This window comes from Bombina bombina, chromosome 6 (genome assembly GCF_027579735.1).
Source record: "Bombina bombina isolate aBomBom1 chromosome 6, aBomBom1.pri, whole genome shotgun sequence".
Lineage (NCBI taxonomy): Eukaryota > Metazoa > Chordata > Amphibia > Anura > Bombinatoridae > Bombina > Bombina bombina.
The window spans coordinates 1,066,130,242-1,066,154,161 of NC_069504.1; the positions used below are offsets into that span (position 1 = coordinate 1,066,130,242).

The following is a 23,920-nucleotide window of genomic DNA, read 5'->3' on the forward strand; positions in this document are numbered from 1 at the left end:
CGCCGCCACCTATATTATCCCTATGAACCCCTAATCTGCTGTCCCTAACATCGCCGACACCTACATTATATTTATTAACCCCTAATCTGCCCCCCCCAACCTCGCCGCCACCTACCTACACTTATTAACCCCCTAATCTGCCGACCGGACATCCCCGCCACTATAATAAATGTATTAACCCCTAAACCGCCGCACTCCCGCCTCACAAACACTATAATAAATCTTATTAACCCCTAATCTGCCCTCCCTAACATCATTGCCACCTACCTACAATTATTAACCCCTAATCTGCCACCCCCAATTTCGCCGCTACTATAATAAATGTATTAACCCCTAAACCTAAGTCTAACCCTAACACCCCCCTAAGTTAAATATAATTTAAATAAAACAAAATAAATTTACTATAATTAAATAAATTATTCCTATTTAAAACTAAATACTTGCCTTTAAAATAAACCTTAATATAGCTACAATATAACTAATAGTTACATTGTAGCTATTTTAGGGTTTATATTTATTTTACAGGCAACTTTGTATTTATTTTAACTAGGTACAATATCTATTAAATAGTTAACTATTTAATAGCTACCTAGTTAAAATAATTACAATATTACCTGTAAAATAAATCCTAACCTAAGTAACAATTACACATAACACTACACTATCAATAAATTAATTAAATAAATTACCTACAATTATCTAAACTCAAATACAATTAAATAAACTAAACTATAGTACAAAAAAACACTAAATTACAAAAAATAAAAAAATATTACAAGAATTTTAATCTAATTACACCTAATCTAAGCCCCCTAATAAAATAAAAAAGCCCCCCAAAATAATAAAATGCCCTACCCTATACTAAATTACAAAGTAATCAGCTCTTTTACCAGCCCTTAAAAGGGCTTTTTGCGGGGCATTGCCCCAAAGTAATCAGCTCTTTTACCTGGAAAAAAAAATACAATCCCCCCCAACATTACAACCCACCACCCACACACCCCTACTCTAAAACCACCCGAACCTCCCTTAAAAAAACACTACCCCCCTGAAGATCACCCTACCTTGAGCCGTGTTCAGCCAGCTGGCCACTGATGGAACAGAAGAGGACATCCGGACCGGCAGAAGTCTTCATCCTATCCGGGCAGAAGAGGACATCCGGACCGGCAGACATCTTCATCCAGACGGCATCTTCTATCTTCATCCTTCCGGAGCGGAGCCATCTTCTATCCAGCCAACGTGGAGCCATCCTCTTCTTCCGACGGACTAACGACAAATGAAGGTTCCTTTAAATGACGTCATCCAAGATGGCGTCCCTCGAAAAAATCTTATTGGTTGATTTAATCAGCCAATCAGATTGAAGTTCAATCCGATTGGCTGATTAAATCAATCAGATTTTTCCTACCTTAATTCCGATTGGCTGATAGAATCCTATCAGCCAATCGGAATTCGAGGGACGCCATCTTGGATGACGTCATTTAAAGGAACTTTCATTCGTCGTTAGTCCGTTCGAAGAAGAGGATGGCTCCACGTCGGCTGGATAGAAGATGGCTCCGCTCCGGAAGGATGAAGATAGAAGATGCCGCCTGGATGAAGATGTCTGTCGGTCCAGATGTCCTCTTCTGCCCAGATAGAATGAAGACTTCTGCCGGTCTGGATGTCCTCTTCTGTTCCATCGGTGGCTGGCTGGCTGAACACGGCTCAAGGTAGGGTGACCTTCAGGGGGGTAGTGTTAGGTTTTTTTAAGGGGGGATCGGGTGGTTTTAGAGTAGGGGTGTGTGGGTGGTGGGTTGTAATGTTGGGGGGGGATTATAATTTTTTTTCCAGGTAAAAGAGCTGATTACTTTGGGGCAATGCCCTGCAAAAAGCCCTTTTAAGGGCTGGTAAAAGAGCTGATTACTTTGTAATTTAGTATAGGGTAGGGCATTTTATTATTTTGGGGGGCTTTTTTATTTTATTAGGGGGCTTAGATTAGGTGTAATTAGATTAAAATTCTTGTAATATTTTTTTATTTTTTGTAATTTAGTGTTTTTTTGTTTTTTTTTGTACTATAGTTTAGTTTAATTACAGATACTCGTCGACTTACGACCTATGCGACTTACGGCCATCCGTACTTACGACTATCGGTCGCACTGAAGAGGCGATACGTGCGCAAAGGTGGTACCGGTCGCAAAGGCGGTACTTACGACCATCGGTCGCAAAGGCGGTACTTACGTCCATCGGTCGCGCTGAGGGTGATGCTTATTTGCGTATGTGCGTAAAGGGGCAAGGAAGTGCTTGTGTGCGCAAAGGCGGTACTTACGTCCATCGGTCGCACTGAGGGTGATGCTTATTTGCGTATGTGCGTAAAGGGGCAAGGCAGTGCTTGTGTGCGCAAAGGCGGTACTTACGACCATCGGTCGCAAAGGCGGTACTTACGACCATCAGCAAGACTGCTTGTGTGCGCAAAGGCGGTGCTTGTGTGTGATGAGAAGTGACTGTAAGCAGCAGCCTTTGTATGGGTCTGACCATGTCGCAGTCCAAAAGGCCGGTACCGTGTAGTGGCAAAGAGGCTACAAAGAAGAGGAAAGCTCTTGATTTGGAGTTAAAAATGAAAGTAATAAAGCAGTATGATGAAGGTAAAAAAGTGAATGCGATTGCCCGTGATATGAAACTGTCGCATTCCACAGTTTCCACAATCATTAAGGACAAGGAACGCATACGTGAAGCTGTAAAAGGTTCCACACCAATGAAATCAACAATAATAACAAAACAACGTCAAGGGCCCATTCATGAAATGGAGAAATTATTAATGTTGTGGATAGAAGATCAAATACAAAAACGTACACCCATAAGCCTTCTAACAATTCAGATGAAGGCTAAAAGTTTGTTTGAGACTTTAAAGGAGAAAGCTGGTGAGGATTACAAAGAGAATTTCCAGGCAAGCACTGGATGGTTTAAACGTTTTAGAAGAAGATTCAGTCTGCATAATGTGCGGGTTTCAGGAGAAGCAGCAAGTGCAGATTCAGAAGCCGCTGCAAAGTTCATTGACACTTTGGATGAATTAATCCAAGAGGGAGGGTATTTACCTGAACAAATATTCAACGTTGATGAAACGGGTCTGTTCTGGAAACGGATGCCTGAGCGCACATACATTCACCAAGAATCCAAAACCATGCCAGGATTTAAAGCATTCAAAGATCGTGTAAGCTTGTTACTTGGAGGAAACGTTGTTGGTTTTAAGCTTAAGCCATTTCTTATCTATCGCTCAGAAAACCCACGTGCATTTAAAAACATTAATAAGCACACGCTGCCTGTGTATTACCGGTCAAATGCTAAATCGTGGATGACTCAGGCATTGTTCACAGACTGGTTTGTTAACTGTTTCATTCCCCAAGTTCGTGAATATTGCTTAGGGAAAGTAATCCCGTTCAAAATTTTAATGATTTTAGACAACGCACCTGGACATCCACCACACCTGGGTGACCTTAATCCTGATGTAAAAGTGGTTTATATGCCACCTAACACAACACCACTCATTCAACCTATGGACCAAGGGGCAATTGCCACGTTTAAAGCATACTACCTCAGATCTACATTCGCCCAAGCCATAGCTGCTACAGATGCTGATGATGACATAACATTGCGTGATTTTTGGAAAAGTTATAACATTCTTCAGTGCATAAAAAATATTGCAGCAGCGTGGGAGGATGTAACAGAAAAGTGCATGAATGGAATTTGGAAGAAGTGCCTAAAACGATATGTGACCAGATTTGAGAGATTTGAAACAGAGGAAGAGCTTGATGAAATTCGAGAAAACATTGTAAGACTTGCAAACAATCTTGAATTGGAATGTGAAGTGGAAGATGTAGAAGAGCTGTTAGATTATGAGTCAAAAGAACTTTCAAATGAAGATCTAATAGAACTGGAAGCAGAGAGAGTTGCAGAGGAAAATAGGAGAGAGGAAGAAGACAAAGAAGAAGAAGAGCCAGAGAAGAAATTCACTGCAAAGGGGTTGGCTGAAGGCTTTACATTGCTAAATAAAGCTGTCTCCTGTTTTGAAAACATGGACCAGAATGTTGAAAGATTTAACAAGGTTGACCGTCAAATTCAGGAAGCTGTGCGTGGCTATCGTGAAATCTATGAGGAGAAAAAGAAACAAACGCGTCAAACAAAGCTCAGCATGTTTTTTGAAAAGAACACTGCATCTGAAACCCCTCCAGCCTCAACTCACCAAGATGATAATACTGTAACTCTGATGACATAACTGTAAAAGTACAGTAAAAGAAAAATTTAAGTTCAGTTACTTTTCTAAAAAATTTAAAGTAAAATAAGTGTTAAAGTTCCTGCAAACTACTGTACAGGTACAGTAAATGTTAAAATGTTATGTTAAATGTTAAAATGTTATGTTATTATTTGCATAGTACTACAGGTAGAGTACAAAAAAAAATGTTATTTTATTACAGTACAGTATAGGTACAGTACAGTAATAGTATTTGCACAGTAAATATTATGTTATTATTTGCACAGTACAGGTACAGTACAGTAAAGGTTATTTTATTATTCATACTGTGATGATACTGTATTAGTAAAGGAATTTAATTTAAAACAACTCTGGTGTTATTGTTATTATTAATCATGAAATGTCAGCCCAACACATCACACAATAGACCATATTATTTACATGCCATCTGTATTTTGTCCGACTTACGTCCAAATCGTCTTACGACCGGAAGGTCAGAACGTAACGCGGTCGTAAGTCGACGAGTATCTGTAATTGTATTTGAGTTTAGATAAGTGTAGGTAATTTATTTAATTAATTTATTGATAGTGTAGTGTTATGTGTAATTGTAACTTAGGTTAGGATTTATTTTACAGGTAATATTGTAATTATTTTAACTAGGTAGCTATTAAATAGTTATTAACTATTTAATAGCTATTGTACCTAGTTAAAATAAATACAAAGTTGCCTGTAAAATAAATATAAACCCTAAAATAGCTACAATGTAATTATTAGTTATATTGTAGCTATATTAGGGTTTATTTTATAGGTAAGTATTTAGTTTTAAATAGGAATAATTTATTTAATTATAGTAAATTTATTTTGTTTTATTTAAATTATATTTTTATCTTAGGGGGGTGTTAGGGTTAGACTTAGGTTTAGGGGTTAATAACTTTATTATAGTAGCAGCGATGTTGGGGGCGGCAGATTAGGGGTTAATGATTGTAGGTAGGTGGCGGCGATGTTAGGGAGGGCAGATTAGGGGTTAATAAAATTTATTATAGTGTTTGCGAAGCTGGAGTGCGGCAGTTTAGGGTTTAATACATTTATTATAGTGGCGGCGATGTCCGGTCGGCAGATTAGGGGTTAATAAGTGTTGGTAGGTGGCGGCGACGTTGGCGGGGGACATATTAGGGGTTAATACATATAATGTAGGTGTCGGCGATGTTAGAGACAGCAGATTAGGGGTTTATAGCTATAATGTAGGTTGCGGCGGTGTCCGGAGCGGCATATTAGGGGTTAATAGTATAATGCAGGTGTCAGCGATAGCGGGGGCAGCAGATTAGGGGTTAATAAGTGTAAGGTTAGGGGTGTTTAGACTTGGGGTTCATGTTAGGGTGTTAGGTGTAAACTTAGGAAGTGTTTCCCCATAGGAAACAATGGGGCTGCGTTAGGAGCTGAATGCTGCTTTTTTGCAGGTGTTTTTTCAGCCAGCTCAGCCCCATTGTTTCCTATGGGGAAATCGTGAACGAGCACGTTTTTCAAGCTTACCACTACCGTAGGCAACGCTGGTATTGAGAGTTGAAGGGAAGCTAAATTTGGCTCAACGCTCCCTTTTCTGAGGCTAACGCAGCCATTCAGACAACTTGTAATATCAGCGTTGGCTTAAGGGTGCGCTGGAAAAAAAAGGCTTGTTAGCACCGCGGGTCTTTACGACAAAACTCGTAATCTAGGCAAAAGGAACTAAAACAAAGGAACATTTGTTTTATGAAAAAAATATAATACAGTTTTAAATGCTTTTTCTTTAATATAATAATATTTTCATTAGTTTGCTAAGAAAATATGCAGAACCTTTGTATTTCCTTTTTTTTTAGATTATTATTCAAATCATTTTTGACATTTACTTAATTTAACCTCTGACAAGTGAACTTTTTTTGTCCCATTTGTGCAGTTCCCGAACACGACGCTCTCCCAAGCAACGGCGCAGACAACAAGGATCCGGAAGCCCTTCAGACGCAGATAGAGACCGTCTAATTAACACTGACAGTGATGGAACTTACAAGAGACCCCCTGGAGTCAGTAACTCGGCTTATGTGGTATGTTATTTTATCTCCAGAAATTAATTTGTATAGTTTATTTTTTTGTGCTAGCAGACATGACGTGCACACATCGCCAGTGAAATGGTAAAAAAATAATAAGTAAATAGATTTAAGTAGATATTTGACTGAAAAATAATTAACTCAGTCAGTGCCATTCACTTTAGTTAATTTAGATAGTTTTAGATAAATTTCACACATAAAAGGGGCATTTTACATATGAATTTATTCCAGTCCATTTGAAAACTGCTTGATTACCACTTATCACAATGTTTTCAAATGCATTAATGCCACCATAGCACCCTCTATACCTTGGATGGGGTTAAATCGATAGTAATTGAAGCTTTGATATTAATGTAGGTTCTGCTCATGCCTGCAGGACTGTGAAATGCTTTTTTATTAACAACATTTGTTAGTATCCGTTCATGGTTTCCATGTTTTTACTTCCAAAATTGTATTGTCGCCTTATACATTTTTTTTTTTTAAATTGGTCACTTGCTTGTGTATTATGTGTGACGTCTCAGACTTACCTATATATAAGATAGTCATTAAAATAGACAGCGCTAATTATATAAGTATCACAATCTAATAAAAAGAAATAAAAGAATGCCACAAACTATGAATCATACATATAGAGTACAATATAAAAGAAATAAAACACAAGGCTATATAAAACATAGATCAGAATGGATAAAGATAAAACGCCTGTATGTTGAGAGACAAAACAAACTGCTTGCCTGGCCAGATCTGTAATCTACACTATGCGTTTCAGGGCTCCTCCCCTTCCTCAGGTGAAACAATATAAGATAGATATATCTATTACATCCCAAGGACTCCAATAATATAACACAGTGATTTAAAACTCGACATATTCTGAATTAAAAAGTCATTATTTAGACATATCTAGACAAAATGACACTATGGGGCCTATTTATCATATGTCTGTCGGACCTGATCCGACAGTGCGGATCAGGTTCGACAGACCTTGCTGAATGCGGAGAGCAATACGCTCCCTGTATTCAGCATTGCACCAGCAGCTCACAAGAGCTGCTGGTACAACGCCGCCCCCTACAGACTCGCAGCCAATCGGCCGCCAGCAGGGGGGTGTCAATCAACCCGATCGTACTCGATCGGGTTGAATTCCGGCGATTCCTGTCCGCCACATCAGAGCAGGCGGACAGGGTTATGGAGCAGCGGTCTTTAGACCGCTGCTCCATAACTTGTGTTTCTGGCGAGTCTGAAGACTCGCCAGAAACACGGGCCGTCAAGCTCCGTTCGGAGCTTGATAAATGTGCCCCAGTGTGTCTACGGGATTAACATTAGAACAGTTTTTTTTTAGTTTTTTTTATCAATAGTCACAGATATTGTAAATTGTGAATATAGCATTATTCATTTAAATGCATCATTATTGTTAACAGACATTTATCATACAGGGCAATTATTCATTGTAGTTTAGTCATAGGGAGACTGATTGTCATGATTACATCTTTTCTATCCATCTCTAATATGTCAGTTAAAAAACTTCAGTTCGGACAATTGTCTTTAAGGATACAAGAAATGACTCTCTTCTGTTTCTGCAGTCTGACCCAGATCTCCCATCTGATAATCCAACTCCAGTCTCTGACCTGGGGAAATTTCCTGGTTCCTCCTTACGAGCTCCTCCTGCTCAGTATGTGGCCCCCCAACCTTCCATTGAAGAAGTGAGGCAAACCATGCAGTCTCTATTGGACGATGCCTTTGCACTGGTGGCTCCCAGCAGCCAGACAGCTGGGGGTACAGGAGGAGGACAAACTGGAGGAAGCTCAGGGCCTATAAGCAGCTCCACTGCTCGTACTGGACGTGGCACTGCACCATGGAGTAGCGCATACCCTCAACAAACCACTCACTTTAATGTAAGTGAAACATAGCTTGTAATCAAGTAAGAATATCCTATATATCCTTAATGCATAGGTAGCAAATTTATGTTTTTGTAAATGGCAAAGGGCTAAAATATGCCACTCTTGAGTTACTTGATCCAGACTGTCCAACATGCCCAATTTTATTCCATAAGTGTATATATTTCTCAAAACGAAATATCTTAAATGGACATAAAGCTGCAATAACTGAATGATCTAATGTATTGCAGAATATCACTTGCCTAAATGTTGTGTTTAACACCCGTAAAGCACTGAATGCACTGGTGCTCCTACCGCTTTCCACTGCTCTTAAATATTTGTAGATGCACACCTATGTATTCATGCTAATTGGTTAATCCGGTCCTCAATGTTTGTTAACCATTCTTGTGACTTGTGTTCCCATCCAGTTATCAAAGGATACTAAAGATACAGGGCTAGATTACAAGTGGTGCACTATTTAGCGCTGCCGCTCACTAGAAGTTGACTTTTTACGTGCATCAGGTAGCGCTCATATTACAATTTGAAAAGTCAAAGTTTGTACGTGACCAGAACCCGACGCAAAGAGTTGGTCTTCAGTTATCGCGACCACATTAATGTATTCTCCTCAGACAATGTAATGCACAAATTGAAAAAAAAAAACACCTATACTTGTGCGCCAACCCAAACTGAGCTATTAATAGTACACATTATAATGTTTTTCATGTTGAAATATTTGTAATATTTATATATATATATATATATATATATATATATACTTTTATATAAATCTGTATATATACCTACAGTATACCTATATACAGTCATGGCCAAAAATATTGACACCCCTGCATTTCTGTCAGATAATGTACCACTTCGCCCAGAAAATTGTTGCAAATACAAATGTTTAGGCATTCTCGTGTTTATTTCTTTGGTTTGTATTGGTATGACACAAATGGACTGGACAAAATTTAACTCATCTGTATCATTTAACAGTTGTTGACGATATAAAAATCACACAGGCAACCAGTTAAAATGGTGAAAAATTGACTCAACCTTTCTGCTGTGTCTCTCTATGTGCCACACTGAGCATGGAGAAGAGAAAGAGCAGCAAAGAATTGTCTGAAGATTTGAGAAAAAAAATTGTGAAAAAGCATGGACAATCTCAAGGTTACAAGTCCATCTCCAGAGATCTTAATGTTCCTGTGTCCACTGTGAGCAACATTGTCAAGACGTTTACAGCCCATGGCACTGTAGCTAATCTCCCTGGACGTGGGCAAAAGAGAAAAATTGATCAAAGATTGCAATGAAGGATTGTTTGAATGGTGGCTAAAGAACCTCAGTCAACTTCCAGACAAATTCAAGCTGACCTTCAGGCACAGGGTACAAATGTGTCAGCTCGCACCATACGTCGCCATCTGAATGAAAAGGGATGCTATGGTAGGAGACCTAGGAGGACCCCATGGCCGACACAGAAAAATAAAAAAGCCAGATTGGAGTTTGCTAAAACTAACCTGAAGAAGTCAAAATCCTTTTGGGAGAATGTGCTGTGGAAAGATGAAACAAATTTACAGCTTTTTGGTAAAGCCCATTATTCTACTGTTTTCAGAAAAAAGAAATTAGGCTTTTAAAGAAAAGAATACAGTCCCTACAGTCAAACATGTTGGAGGTTCACTGATGTTTTGGGGTTGCTTTGCTGCTTCAGGCACTGGATGTCTTGACTATGTGCATGGCATTATGAAATCTGAAGACTGCCAAAGAATTCTGTGGTGCAATGTAGGGCCCAGTGTCAGAAAGTTGAGTCTCCATCAGAGGTCATGGGTCTTACAGCAGTACAATGACCCAAAGCACACATCAAAAAGCACTCAGAAATGGTTTAAGACAAAGCGCTGGAGAGTACTGAACTGGGCATCAATGAGTCCAGATCTCAATCCCATAGAGCACCTGTGGAGAGATCTCAAAACAGCAGTTGGGAAAAGGAACCCTTCTAATCTGAGAGACCTGGAGCAGTTGGCAAAAGAAGAGTGGTCCAAAGTTCCAGTAGAGAGGTGTAAGAAACTCATTGATGGTTACAGGAAGCAATTGATTTCAGTTATTTTTTCCAAGGGGTAAGCTACCAAATATTAAATTGAGGGTGCCAATAATTTTGCCCACTCCATTTTTCGAGTTTTGCGTGGAATGTGTCAGATTTGCCTTTTTTTTTCTCCACTTTTTTGTGTCATAACAATACAAACCAAAGAAATAAACATGAGAATGCCTAAACATTTGTAATTGCAACAATTTTCTGGTCGAAGTGGCGAACCACAGGACATGGTTCCAGTAATCCATGTCCTTTAGGCATTCTCATGTTTATTTCTTTGGTTTGTATTGTTATGACACAAAAAAGTGGAGAAAAAAAGGCAAATCTGACACATTCCATGCAAAACTCGAAAAATGGAGTGGGCAAAATTATTGGCACCCTCAATTTAATATTTGGTAGCTTACCCCTTGGAAAAAATAACTGAAATCAATTGCTTCCTGTAACCATCAATGAATTTCTGTGCACTTAGGGTTGTACTCACTTTTGTTGCCAATGGTTTAGACATTAATGGCTGTGTGTTGAGTTTTTTTGAGGGGACAGCAAATGTACACTGTTATACAGGCTGTACACTCACTACTTTACATTGTAGCAAAGTGTAATTTCTTCAGTGTTGTTACATGAAAAGATATAATAAAATATTTACAAAAATGTGAGGAGTGTACTCACTTTTGTGGGATACTGTATATATGTGTGTATATATGTGTGCAGTGTATATATATATACTCACCGATACTTTTTTATGTCATGTGACAGTTTCCCAAGCACAATAATTGGTAAAGCTTTCCAATCAAATGTAATCTAAATCTAGTCCTATAGATTGTAGAATTAGTGTTCATATGAATTAACTTAATTTGTCCTATAAACACTCTTCCTGCAATTAAATAATCTAAGGATGCTCCTCAGAGTACAGTATGTTTTGAGCATAATTGTGCAAGATGAGAACTAGCAGTATAACAGGCAATCTAGCAATTAGAATATTTTTTCAAAAGTTACTGGCAAGTTCTTTTTAAGGAACAAAAGCATCTCTCCATGTTAAGCTATAAGTCTATAAGTTTCTGCTATCAGTAAGGACGTTTGACGCTAAGCTGAACAGTCTTTCACACTACTGCATGGGGCAGAAATATATTTTTGAACCATTTTAGCCAGACCTGGAAATCTCAGTTTATTAACTGCCCAGTACTTCAGGGGTTAGTCTGAACGAGGTACAGTGATCTTTCCAAGGTAGGCTTCCAGCTGTATAGTAGCAGCTTTTGCAGCACTGCTCTCACACATACAATAATACAAATAACAGCAATTTGTATTGGCAGAACAAAAGTGAACAATTTTTACTTAAGTATCCACTCCTCCACTTAAAATTAAATGTAAACATGCAGTTTGAAAAGATTTGGTAAGATCTGAAGGTATCGGTTTAAGCATCGGAGCATTTGCACAAGTATCGGTGCAACCCTAATATATATATATATATATATATAAAGAGGGGGTGGAGCTAGCTATAGGTTGATCTCAGAGTGAAATAACATAATCATAATGAAACAATTAAAAAAGTGACGACCAAAGGTATACAATAATATATTCAACATTCAGTAATAAAAAGCCGGTAGGTATTCCACTTACAAGAAGTTACCTTAATCCTATGAGGTAAGTTTGCTGCATCTGTGAGGGTTAGACCTCCGGTTCGTCCAAATACTGGGTGTATGGTAGAAGCTGGTTAAATCTTCCCCTCCTGGAGTATGGTGTAGTGCTTCCAAACGTGTGGTAAAGCATACAAGTAGTATCCAAATAGGAATTCCTGAGTGCCTCTCTGTGTGCCAGATAGATATGCAAGGCAGAACACGAAAGCTACAAATAGCGTTATACCGTTTTAATGATAAAAAAGACAGCACACATACAAATACTACTACATTTGGAATTCACAAACATGTGAGGTATATGTAAGCAAATAAAAACACCTATACGTGTCCAGAGTTCCTTCGTATTCCCAGTGGAGGGTCAGGATAAGCAATGTCTAATATCCAGGAATCATAAAAACACCAGTATGGTACCGGGCTGACACAATATAGTGCCCAAAAGTGAGTAAAAACTTTTCTATCCCTTATTCCAAGACTGTGCACAAACATTATCTTTTCCCCTTTGTGTCTGGGTTTTGGTAGCTGCAAATTAGATCATTTTATCGCATTGGACTGTTTCTTTAAAGTGACAGTGATACTTTTATTTCCTTTAGTGGGGTAGAAATGCAAGCTTTCAAGATAACTAGATGTTTTGGTATCAGAAAGAATATATGTTATGTTTTAAAATACTTTTGGCTTCTGAGGTATAAATATTATAAACATGGAAATATACTATTTATATATGTATATACTGTAAATGTATTAGTGGTAGCTTACTGCATCCCAGCCTATAATATGCCTGCAGTGTTTATGCTAATTGGCTGGAACATTTCCAACATGGAATATTACTGAAAACAGCTGCTGTAAAATACATTCTTGTGTTAAAGGGACAGTATACTGTCAAATTGTTTTTCTCTTAATGTATTTCCAATGACTTCTTATACCAGCTGCAGAGTATAAAATGTTTGAGAAATTGCATTTTCATTTTTTTTTTTTTTATGAAATAGTTGGTTTGGTGCTTTGAAACCACAACCTAATAAGGGCTAGATTATGAGTTGTCAGGTTTTTTTTCCTCCTTTGTTTGCCATGTGCTGCTGGCAGCCATTTTACTCACCTCTCTTGCTGACTCTGGTGCATACTGTGTGATGCTGCTCATTTCCTGCACTTCCTTTTATGGCCAGACTGGTGTTCATCATCAGTCTGAGACAGGATGCAGTCTCAGAATTGTGATGTCATCACTTATTATTTAAAGGGCTTTGCCCTTGCGTTGTCTCAGACCTGTTTGTGAGAGCTCCTGTGTATTACCTGGCTGTCTGACGTCCCTCCTGGTTCCTGATCCCTGGCTTGTTCCTGACTCTGCTGTTCTCCTTGTTCCTGATTCCGGCTCGTCTGACTACTCGCTTTGGCGCCTGAGTCGGCTCGTCTGACTATTCGCTTTGGCTCCTGACTCGGCTCGTCTGACTACTAGTTCTGGTTTTGATTCCTGGCTCGTCTCAGTCTGATTCCTGGCACCCTGACATGGGTGGAGTGTAAACTAGCGCTCCCGCGTTAACTTTGTCGGAGGCTTTTTTCTGCGTTGGGTTGCGCTCGTATTACAAGTTGTATTATGACAGTCAGGATACCTTCAACATAACATGGTGACAATATGTGTGGGACAGTAAAAGCTTGTAATTACATTTTTCTGCAGACATATCAGCAGTCTAAACATTATTAGAAGAGAGTAACACCTTGTTTGATGCAGTTATTGTTCAATGGTCACACTCCACCCACCACTTTCCTTATATGGGAGGAGCCAATCGGGTCTTGAGCCTGGAGACCAGTGCGAGGAGCAATATAGTCTTTTTTCACATAACGGACAAGGCGCAAATAGATATAGGAAGCGATATATAGGTATATACAGATATATTTAGAAATATTCACAGTAAAAATAACATTGTTCTGTAAGTAAAGAACATTGGAATGTAAAATATGAATAACTTGTCGGGTTAGCGTGCAAGTGATAAGTGTTTTTTTTTCTTCTGCTCTCTCCATTGATGTCTATGGGGAGAATAAGTCAATGAGGTCACTATATCGCAAAGTCCTTTGGTTAGCGCACGTTTAAAAAGCTTACTTCTATCGAAGTTTACACTCTAGTGAAATTGCTAAATAGCGCACCACTTGTAATCTAGCCCAATGTCAGGATAGGGGTGTGTTACTGCAAACGTAGGGCTAAAGAGAGGTTGGTCAGAAAATGCTTAGACTGCCAAATTGACCTTTGCATTCAGCTGGTAGACGGAAAGTCCTGCGTTATTGTACGTAGAAGATACTTCATAATGCACTAATATATTTGTATGTTGATGTATTCATTTGCATCCACTGGGAAGAACGGGTTCTGGTTCTGTGATGTAGTTTATTAGTAGGGTGACCATATTGCCGCTTTAAAAAGGGACACATATACAAAATACATATGTCAGGGCCTTTTCCATATGTATTTTTCATATGTGTCCCTTTTTAAAGCGGCAATATGGTCACCCTACTTATTAGCCAAGATAAAAAGCAATAACACTGCCATTCCCTTTTGTCTTCCAGAGGTTCACTGACTATGGGATGACTCAAGCTTCGGCTCCCAGCCATATGACCAGGTAATTATCATAACTAACAGGAGGGGGCAGTGTACGCACATCACATCATCCACACAGACATTACATACATTGCATTGCACATTCACCTACTGAGATATAACAGGTTTATATGTCAGATATTTTGTGTCATTGGTGATGATATTCACTGTTCTATTTGTTGTTCTGTCATCTGTGACCCTACAGTGTGACAGCCTGAGGAGCTTTCCCTAAATGTGACGTCCTATATGACAGCCTTAAGGGAGCAAAAGCTCTCTGTGTGACAGCCCCACTGGATGATCAGCTTTCTATGTGAAAACCGAATTAGAGGAACAGTTCTGTGACAGCCCCACTGGAGTAGCAGTCCTCTATATGACAGACCTATTAGAGCAGCAGATTTCTATATGACAACACCACTGTAGAATTAGGTTTGTGCCAGGTCCATTTAAGAAGCTGCCTATAAAGTCACTAGTGAAGCAGCACTCTATGTGATTGCCCCACTGGGAGAGAAGCCCACTATTTGATAAATCCACTGGAGAAGCAGCTCTCTGTGACAAACCCATTCTGTATGTGACAGACCCACTATAGGAGCAGCCCTCTATGGGACAGACCAACCGGAGCAGCAGGCTTCCAGGGGGATAGGGGTTAGATTACAAGTGGAGTGCTAGATGGAGGCTTTTGGCATTTGCTAAAAAAAAAAATGCAACTGCGTTAATGTCTTCTCCCCATAGAAGTCAATGGAGAGTGCAGAAAAACCCTGAAATCTATACTCCTGCGCTCTAAAGCGACAGTTATGAAAATGTCATATTCCAATGTTCTTCACATACAGAAAAATGTAATTTTTATTGTAAATATATATTTTTATGTACATATATATATATTTGTACCTGTAGCTATTCCTATAGATTTATAGGTGTAGATATGTATTTTACATGAACAGTGCCAGATAGATATATAGAAGTATATATTTAATAATAAAAAGTACATATGTGATGAACATAGGAATGCAAAATATGCGTAATGCGCATCAGGGTTCACAACTTAGGACTAACGGGGTAAGGTTAATGCACATGAAGAATGCTTACTTCAAAGCACTTTATTGAAATATTACATATAAAATGTTTCTTATAATTTTTTAAATATTTTATATTAAATATTTCAATAACGCGCTTTGAAGATAGCAATTCTTTATGTGCATTAACAAGACCGCATTAGTCCTAAATTGTAAATATAGGGGCCGATTTATCACGGCCCGAATGGGGCCCATATACCCCTGTTTCCGCGCAAGCCTTCAGGCTTGCCGGAAACAGGAGTTAAGAAGCAGCGGTCTTAAGACCACTGCTCCTTAACTGGTCCGCTGCCTCTGAGGCACGATTGCATACGATCGGGTTGATTGACCGCAAATCTGCAGAGGGCAGCATTACATAAGCAGTTCACCAGAACTGGTTGTGCAATGATAAATGCAGACAGCGTATGCTAAATCGGCCCCATACAGTGTAAACATATCTTTTGAACAGAAAATATTTGATCATATTAAGGATCACTCAAGTCTGATATGCTGTCAGAATACTTTGATAACCTATGCAGGGTCAGATTTATACCACCAGCCCTGCTTAACTAATGCTTCCTAAGTAACGCACTTATGCCTGATCACGTTACAGCATAAATGCACCTCTTCCCTATCCCACAAAAATATATCTGGCAGGACTGGAAAAGCCAAAAATATATTACACAGAGTATAAGATTATAGGAAAGGTATTAATATATACATAAAAATGTGAGGGGTGTACTCACTTTTGTGAGATACTGTGTGTAAATATATATATGTAAATTGAAATGTGACATATTTACAGTAAATACACAGCATAACACTTTATTAAAAATGTATATAGCATAAATATGATTTTTCATGTTTTCTTCTACTTAACTGAAAAGGGCTCCAATACACTCTATATATGTGTACATAGATACATATGTACACACACACATAAAAAAATAGATATATAGATATATAACAACATTTAAAATTAGGGGGAGGCAAAAAGTGAGTTTAAAATCCTCCGCTACGCACAAAATATAGAGAAAATAACTAATTGTGTAGTTCATTAACAAATCTAGACAGGCCAGAAGGCTTGTTTCTCTTGTTAAGTGTATCCAGTCCACGGATCATCCATTACTTGTGGGATATTCTCCTTCCCAACAGGAAGTTGCAAGAGGATCACCCACAGCAGAGCTGCTATATAGCTCCTCCCCTCACTGCCATATCCAGTCATTCTCTTGCAACTCTCAACTAAGATGGAGGTCGTAAGAGGACTGTGGTGTTTAATACTTAGTTTATTTCTTCAATCAAAAGTTTGTTATTTTTAAATGGTACCGGAGTGTACTGTTTATCTCAGGCAGTGTTTAGAAGAAGAATCTGCCTGCGTTTTCTATGATCTTAGCAGAAGTAACTAAGATCCTTTGCTGTTCTCACATATTCTGAGGAGTGAGGTAACTTCAGAGGGGGAATAGCGTGCAGGTTTTCCTGCAATAAGGTATGTGCAGTTAAAATATTTTTCTAGGGATTAAGCTTGAGAACCTCCGTGTATTGCTTGGGGAGGTATTAGCTGCTCTGAATGACTGTAACACATTTGCAATTCCAGAGAAATTGTGTAGGCTGGATAGATACTATGCGGTGCCGGTGTGTACTGACGTTTTTCCTATACCTAAAAGGCTTACAGAAATTATTAGCAAGGAGTGGGATAGACCCGGTGTGCCCTTTTCCCCACCTCCTATATTTAGAAAAATGTTTCCAATAGACGCCACTACACGGGACTTATGGCAGACGGTCCCTAAGGTGGAGGGAGCAGTTTCTACTTTAGCAAAGCGTACCACTATCCCGGTTGAGGACAGTTGTGCTTTTTCAGATCCAATGGATAAAAAATTGGAGGGTTACCTTAAGAAAATGTTTATTCAACAAGGTTTTATTTTACAGCCCCTTGCATGCATTGCGCCTGTCACTGCTGCGGCGGCATTCTGGTTTGAGGCCCTGGAAGAGGCCATCCAGACAGCTCCATTGAATGAAATTATTGACAAGCTTAGAACGCTTAAGCTAGCTAACTCATTTGTTTCTGATGCCATTGTTCATTTGACTAAACTAACGGCTAAGAATTCCGGATTCGCCATCCAGGCGCGTAGGGCGCTATGGCTTAAATCCTGGTCAGCTGACGTGACTTCAAAGTCTAAATTACTCAACATTCCTTTCAAGGGGCAGACCTTATTCGGGCCTGGCTTGAAGGAAATTATTGCTGACATTACTGGAGGCAAGGGTCATGCCCTTCCTCAGGACAGGGCCAAATCAAAGGCCAAACAGTCTAATTTTTGTGCCTTTCGAAATTTCAAGGCAGGAGCAGCATCAACTTCCTCCGCTTCAAAACAAGAGGGAACTGTTGCTCATTCCAGACAGGCCTGGAAACCTAACCAGTCCTGGAACAAGGGCAAGCAGGCCAGGAAGCCTGCTGCTGCCCCCAAGACAGCATGAAGGAACGGCCCCCTATCCGGAAACGGATCTAGTGGGGGGCAGACTTTCTTCGCCCAGGCGTGGGCAAGAGATGTTCAGGATCCCTGGGCGTTGGAGATCATATCTCAGGGATATCTTCTGGACTTCAAAGCTTCTCCTCCACAAGGGAGATTTCATCTTTCAAGGTTATCATCAAACCAGATAAAGAAAGAGCCATTCCTAAGCTGTGTGCAAGACCTCCTAGTAAAAGGAGTGATCCATCCAGTTCCGCGGACGGAACAAGGACAGGGATTTTATTCAAATCTGTGGTTCCCAAGAAAGAGGGAACCTTCAGACCAATCTTGGATCTAAAGATCTTAAACAAATTCCTCAGAGTTCCATCATTCAAAATGGAAACTATTCGGACCATCCTACCCATGATCCAAGAGGGTCAGTACATGACCACAGTGGACTTAAAGGATGCCTACCTTCACACACCGATTCACAAAGATCATCATCGGTTCCTAAGGTTTGCCTTTCTAGACAGGCATTACCAATTTGTAGCTCTTCCCTTCGGGTTGGCCACTGCCCCGAGAATTTTTACAAAGGTTCTGGGCTCACTTCTGGCGGTTCTAAGACCGCGAGGCATAGCGGTGGCTCCGTATCTAGACGACATCCTGATACAGGCGTCAAGCTTTCAAATTGCCAAGTCTCATACAGAGATAGTTCTGGCATTTCTGAGGTCGCATGGGTGGAAAGTGAACGTGGAAAAGAGTTCACTATCACCACTCACAAGAGTCTCCTTCCTAGGGACTCTTATAGATTCTGTAGAGATGAAAATTTACCTGACGGAGTCCAGGTTATCAAAACTTCTAAATGCTTGCCATGTCCTTCATTCCATTCCACGCCCGTCAGTGGCTCAGTGCATGGAAGTAATCGGCTTAATGGTAGCGGCAATGGACATAGTGCCATTTGCGCGCCTGCATCTCAGACTGCTACAATTATGCATGCTAAGTCAGTGGAATGGGGATTACTCAGATTTGTCCCCTCTACTAAATCTGGATCAAGACACCAGAGATTCTCTTCTCTGGTGGCTTTCTCGGGTCCATCTGTCCAAGGGTATGACCTTTCGCAGGCCAGATTGGACGATTGTAACAACAGATGCCAGCCTTCTAGGTTGGGGCGCAGTCTGGAACTCCCTGAAGGCTCAGGGATCGTGGACTCAGGAGGAGAAACTCCTCCCAATAAATATTCTGGAGTTAAGAGCAATATTCAATGCTCTTCTAGCTTGGCCTCAGCAACACTGAGGTTCATCAGATTTCAGTCGGACAACATCACGACTGTGGCTTACATCAACCATCAAGGGGGAACCAGGAGTTCCCTAGCGATGTTAGAAGTCTAAAAGATAATTCGCTGTGGGAGAGCTTGAAAAAGATATTACATTTTGAAACTAGTTGCTCTATTTGCTCTATTTTAAACTAACTCCTACACCTTTGGAGTATTTTATTTGTGCAGATATCTTGTGGCTGAATAACCCTCTGCTAGGTGTTTTTTGTGCAGTATTGGCCATTATAAAAAGGCCTTGGGAGCGAGAATGCATATCCTGTAAAAGAAAGCTGCAAAAAATTCACTGGGTTTCTAGCCTAGTATATCTAATTGCTTTTCCCTGTTAAAGCTTTTCTGTTTCCAGTGGCCATTGGTTACTATTGGAAGGTGTGTCCACAGATCGTTGGTTCAAGTTTGGAGGCCGGTTGCTGCTTATTATTATGTAAGTACGGATGTAACTTCCCCTGCTATTTGCTGTGTGACATTTACTAAGAGGATTCCTTGTCCGTAGGGGAAATACCATCATTGGCTGCGACTGCCTCTTTTGTCCTGGGAACGCTCCTCTTACAACTATACACAGAACAGCATCCTTGTATGAGCGTGGGTCCACATAGTAACAAGCCGAAAAATCGTCCACTCCTGGGAACTGTTTCTTATGCATGAACTTTTGGTTTAAGGAGTTTTTTTATACTAATTTTCTTTTTTTTCTTAATTTTGTGATTTATTATTGTATGTCTTGAATAGGTCGACCTATATTGTAATAAAGTTTTTTATATATAGATATGCAATTCTAGTATTTGTTGCTGGCATCTTCTATAGAATTGAATTTTTTCACATAGAATTTTTTTCATATATAATTTTTTCCAATTTTGAAAAGATTTTTTTCACACAATTCATAATTCACAATTTATATTTACATGTATTATACATATTGCCTATTATAGTAGTATCATATTAGTATCAGGTTAGGTGTTTTATTATTATATATATTCTATAATCCTTACTCTTAAGCTGGTTTCAGCGCTCCCTAGAGTCTCACTCTTGCCACCTGTCAGCGATCCACATCCCAGGCGTAGAGAACTTTGAGGCGGATTTTCTAAGTCGTCAGACTTTTCATCCGGGGGAGTGGGAACTCCATCCGGAGGTGTTTGCTCAACTGGTCCATCATTGGGGCAAACCAGAACTGGATCTCATGGCGTCTCGCCAAAACGCCAAGCTTCCTTGTTACAGATCCAGGTCCAGGGACCCGGGAGCAACGCTGATAGATGCTCTAGCAGCTCCTTGGTTCTTCAACCTGGCCTATGTGTTTCCACCGTTTCCTCTGCTCCCTCGACTGATTGCCAAAATCAAACAGGAGAGAGCATCTGTGATTCTGATAGCGCCTGCGTGGCCACGCAGGACCTGGTATGCAGACCTAGTGGACATGTCATCTCTTCCACCATGGACTCTGCCTCTGAGGCAGGACCTTCTAATACAAGGTCTTTTCAATCATCCAAATCTACTTTCTCTGAGACTGACTACATGGAGATTGAACGCTTGATTCTATCAAGGCGTGGCTTCTCCGAGTCAGTCATTGATACCTTAATACAGGCTCGGAAGCCTGTCACCAGGAAAATCTACCATAAGATATGGCGTAAATATCTTTATTGGTGTGAATCCAAGAGTTACTCATGGAGTAAGGTTAGGATTCCTAGGATATTGTCCTTTCTCCAAGAGGGTTTGGACAAAGGCTTATCAGCTAGTTCTTTAAAAGGACAGATCTCTGCTCTGTCTATTCTTTTGCACAAGCGTCTGGCAGAAGTTCCAGATGTCCAGGCATTTTGTCAGGCTTTGGTTAGGATTAAGCCTGTGTTTAAAACTGTTGCTCCCCCGTGGAGCTTAAACTTGGTTCTTAAAGTTCTTCAGGGAGTTCCGTTTGAACCCCTTCATTCCATTGATATTAAACTTTTATCTTGGAAAGTTCTGTTTTTTATGGCTATTTCCTCGGCTCGAAGAGTCTCTGAGTTATCTGCCTTACATTGTGATTCTCCTTATCTAATTTTTCATTCAGACAAGGTAGTTCTGCGTACCAAACCTGGGTTTTTACCTAAGGTGGTTTCTAACAGGAATATCAATCAAGAGATTGTTGTTCCATCATTGTGTCCTAATCCTTCTTCAAAGAAGGAACGTCTTTTGCATAATCTGGACGTAGTCCGTGCCTTGAAGTTTAAGGTTCACAATGACTCACTTTACGCCAAAGCATCGCTGTTCACACAGCTTATAAGTTTAGCTAGGGTTAATGCAGTGATTGAGAACCATCCCAAGACATCCTGTTTCGTGGTGTTTTCCACTCATCAGCTGGAAGAAGGTTTGAATCACTGCTGGGTGAAGTTGATTTCTGGGCAAAATACAACAACTTTTCCAATTAGGGGGAGGCAAAAAGTGAGTTCAAAATCCTCCGCTACGCACAAAATATAGAGCAAAAAACTTATTGTGTAGTTCATTAACAAATCTAGTCAGGCCAGAAGGCTTGTTTTTCCCACAGAAAACCGCTGAATTACATTGTTTCCAAAGCAGCAAAGGATTCTGGGTAAGAGGTTTTCTGTGGGGAAAAACAAGCCTTCTGGTCTGTCTAGATTTGTTAATGTTTAAATATGCATAATGAAGCAACTTTGCATTTTTTTTCATTATTTATTATGCCCCATTTTCATGCAATTTAGCTCTGCGATTTTACAATTCTTAGAACTTGAAATGCACCTGGTGACTTCTCAAGGCTAACCCCGCTACATACATTACCCTAATTGCTAATTGGTTGCTAATAACAACTGCAAAACAATGCATTTCATACTAACATAATGACTGTAGCTAGCCTTGTTGTCTGCAGACTCAAGCCCAGATCGCATCCTCCAAATAAGGCAGGTGGCTATCGAAAAACAATTGCAGCAAACAAGATTTTTTTTGTTTTGTTTTAAAAACATTTAGACTTGGCTGACATGTAATTCTATAGCATGATGTCCCTTTAACCTGTTTCCCTGTGAAAACTGCCACATACCCCAAGTTTATCACATGATTTATCTAATAAACACAAGTTGACAGATATTGCTAGTTATGTGACCAATACAGTTAACTGAATTGCACAGAATAGTTTGTTTTTGCAGTAATGGCCTAAGCAGTGGAAATTTCCAAGAGATCTAGAGCATGTTGTGTGTAACCAGCTGATAAAGTCACAGGCCATTGAGTTTTTCAGCTGTGCTCAGGACATTGATTGTAAAAACAGATTGTCCTGTACGTTGTTAAAGTGATGGTAAATTCCCCTGACTAACTTTGAATTTTTTGAAAGCTATTGTAATTTTAAGCATATCAATGTGCTTATTTTTGGCAAAACCAAATTAAACTTTTATAAAAAAAAACACCTTTTTGTGTAGCTCCGTTACCTGCTTCAACGCAGCCTCTGTCACACAATTTCTTAATCTTGGATTTGACTGGCAGCTCTTTCAGCAAATAGGAGCTGCTGCACCATATACCCTATGTAAGTTACTGACAGCACGGTGCGGGTAACTAGAAGCCGACTCACCCGTGAAGTGCAACTGCGCAAGCGCAGCTCGCTATGCTATTTGCACATTTGAAACAGTGAATTGCGCAGTAGTACCATCACTTTAAATTAGCCCTGTCCAGCTTTAGATCCCTCCTAATCCTAAAAGGATCTAATTTAGTTTCAGTGCAATTTAATTTTTTTATAAGCAAGCGATTTTATAATCCTGTGCTGAAGATGGTTTTATTCTTTTGCACTCAAATTTAATTAGTACATTTTCTGATTTACTTACATGAATTATATGAGGGTTTATTTTTAACCACATCAGACACTTCTATAGAAAACATTTATTTTGTACTTTTAAAGCAAAATTCTACCAGAACTCATTTTCATGACATACACATGTTTCTAGCTCTGTACAAACTCACTAAACATAGTAAAAAGTTGAAACAGAAAACAACAAACATAAAATACTTTTACCAACATTTATCATATACAGTATAGTTGCTTTTTACCCACAAAATGGCAAGTATATTTCACTAAGCCATTTTTCCCATTTACTTGGATGCAGGCAATTTTTATTAGCTTAGAGAAAAACAATCTGTGAGTCTTGAAATAAACACTAGTGGGTGGTGCCGTGTGATTTCGTTATAACGATGATCATATATCATCTATAAGGAAATTAAACTCCTTATTTAAATTGTGACTCCCCTCTTTCAAATGAAGGGTATTATAATTTACTTCTATGGTGAGGTGGGTATAAGGACTTAATTCTCAGAAGCCCTACAAAATAGGGTTAATAATATGAGGCATTTTTCACATTATGCCAGTTGTTTGGTATCTGGATTGACATAGGAAATCCCTTTATGCATTGAGAGAGACAACCAATAATTTTGTCCCATATGCATTTTGCTCTGTAGCCCTAACAATCACTTGATAATCACCTCAAGAGTGGTCACATATCTCATTTTGGTTCATAAATGGGGATACTAGGGTCCCTTTTAAAGTCCAGCATCCTAAAAGTCAACTAGTAGACAGGTAATAGCATTTCCTATGGGAGCCAGCAACTACCTAGAAGTGCATGAGATCTATAGTTTGAAAGAGGATAACCCCCCATTTTATATGTGGGGTATTGTGTGTGTATTATATAAGTTGT

General features: G+C 39.5%; 1 protein-coding gene across 1 annotated transcript in view; it reads left to right on the top strand.

Moving 5' to 3' along the window:
• The window catches only part of KIAA1549 (KIAA1549 ortholog), a 310,123-nt gene that overhangs the window by 258,338 nt on the left and 27,865 nt on the right, over nt 1-23,920 (top strand). Inside the window, 3 exon segments of the mRNA XM_053718941.1 lie at nt 6,150-6,294; nt 7,875-8,186; nt 14,421-14,473. Of these exon segments, the coding sequence (XP_053574916.1) occupies nt 6,150-6,294; nt 7,875-8,186; nt 14,421-14,473 (510 nt within the window).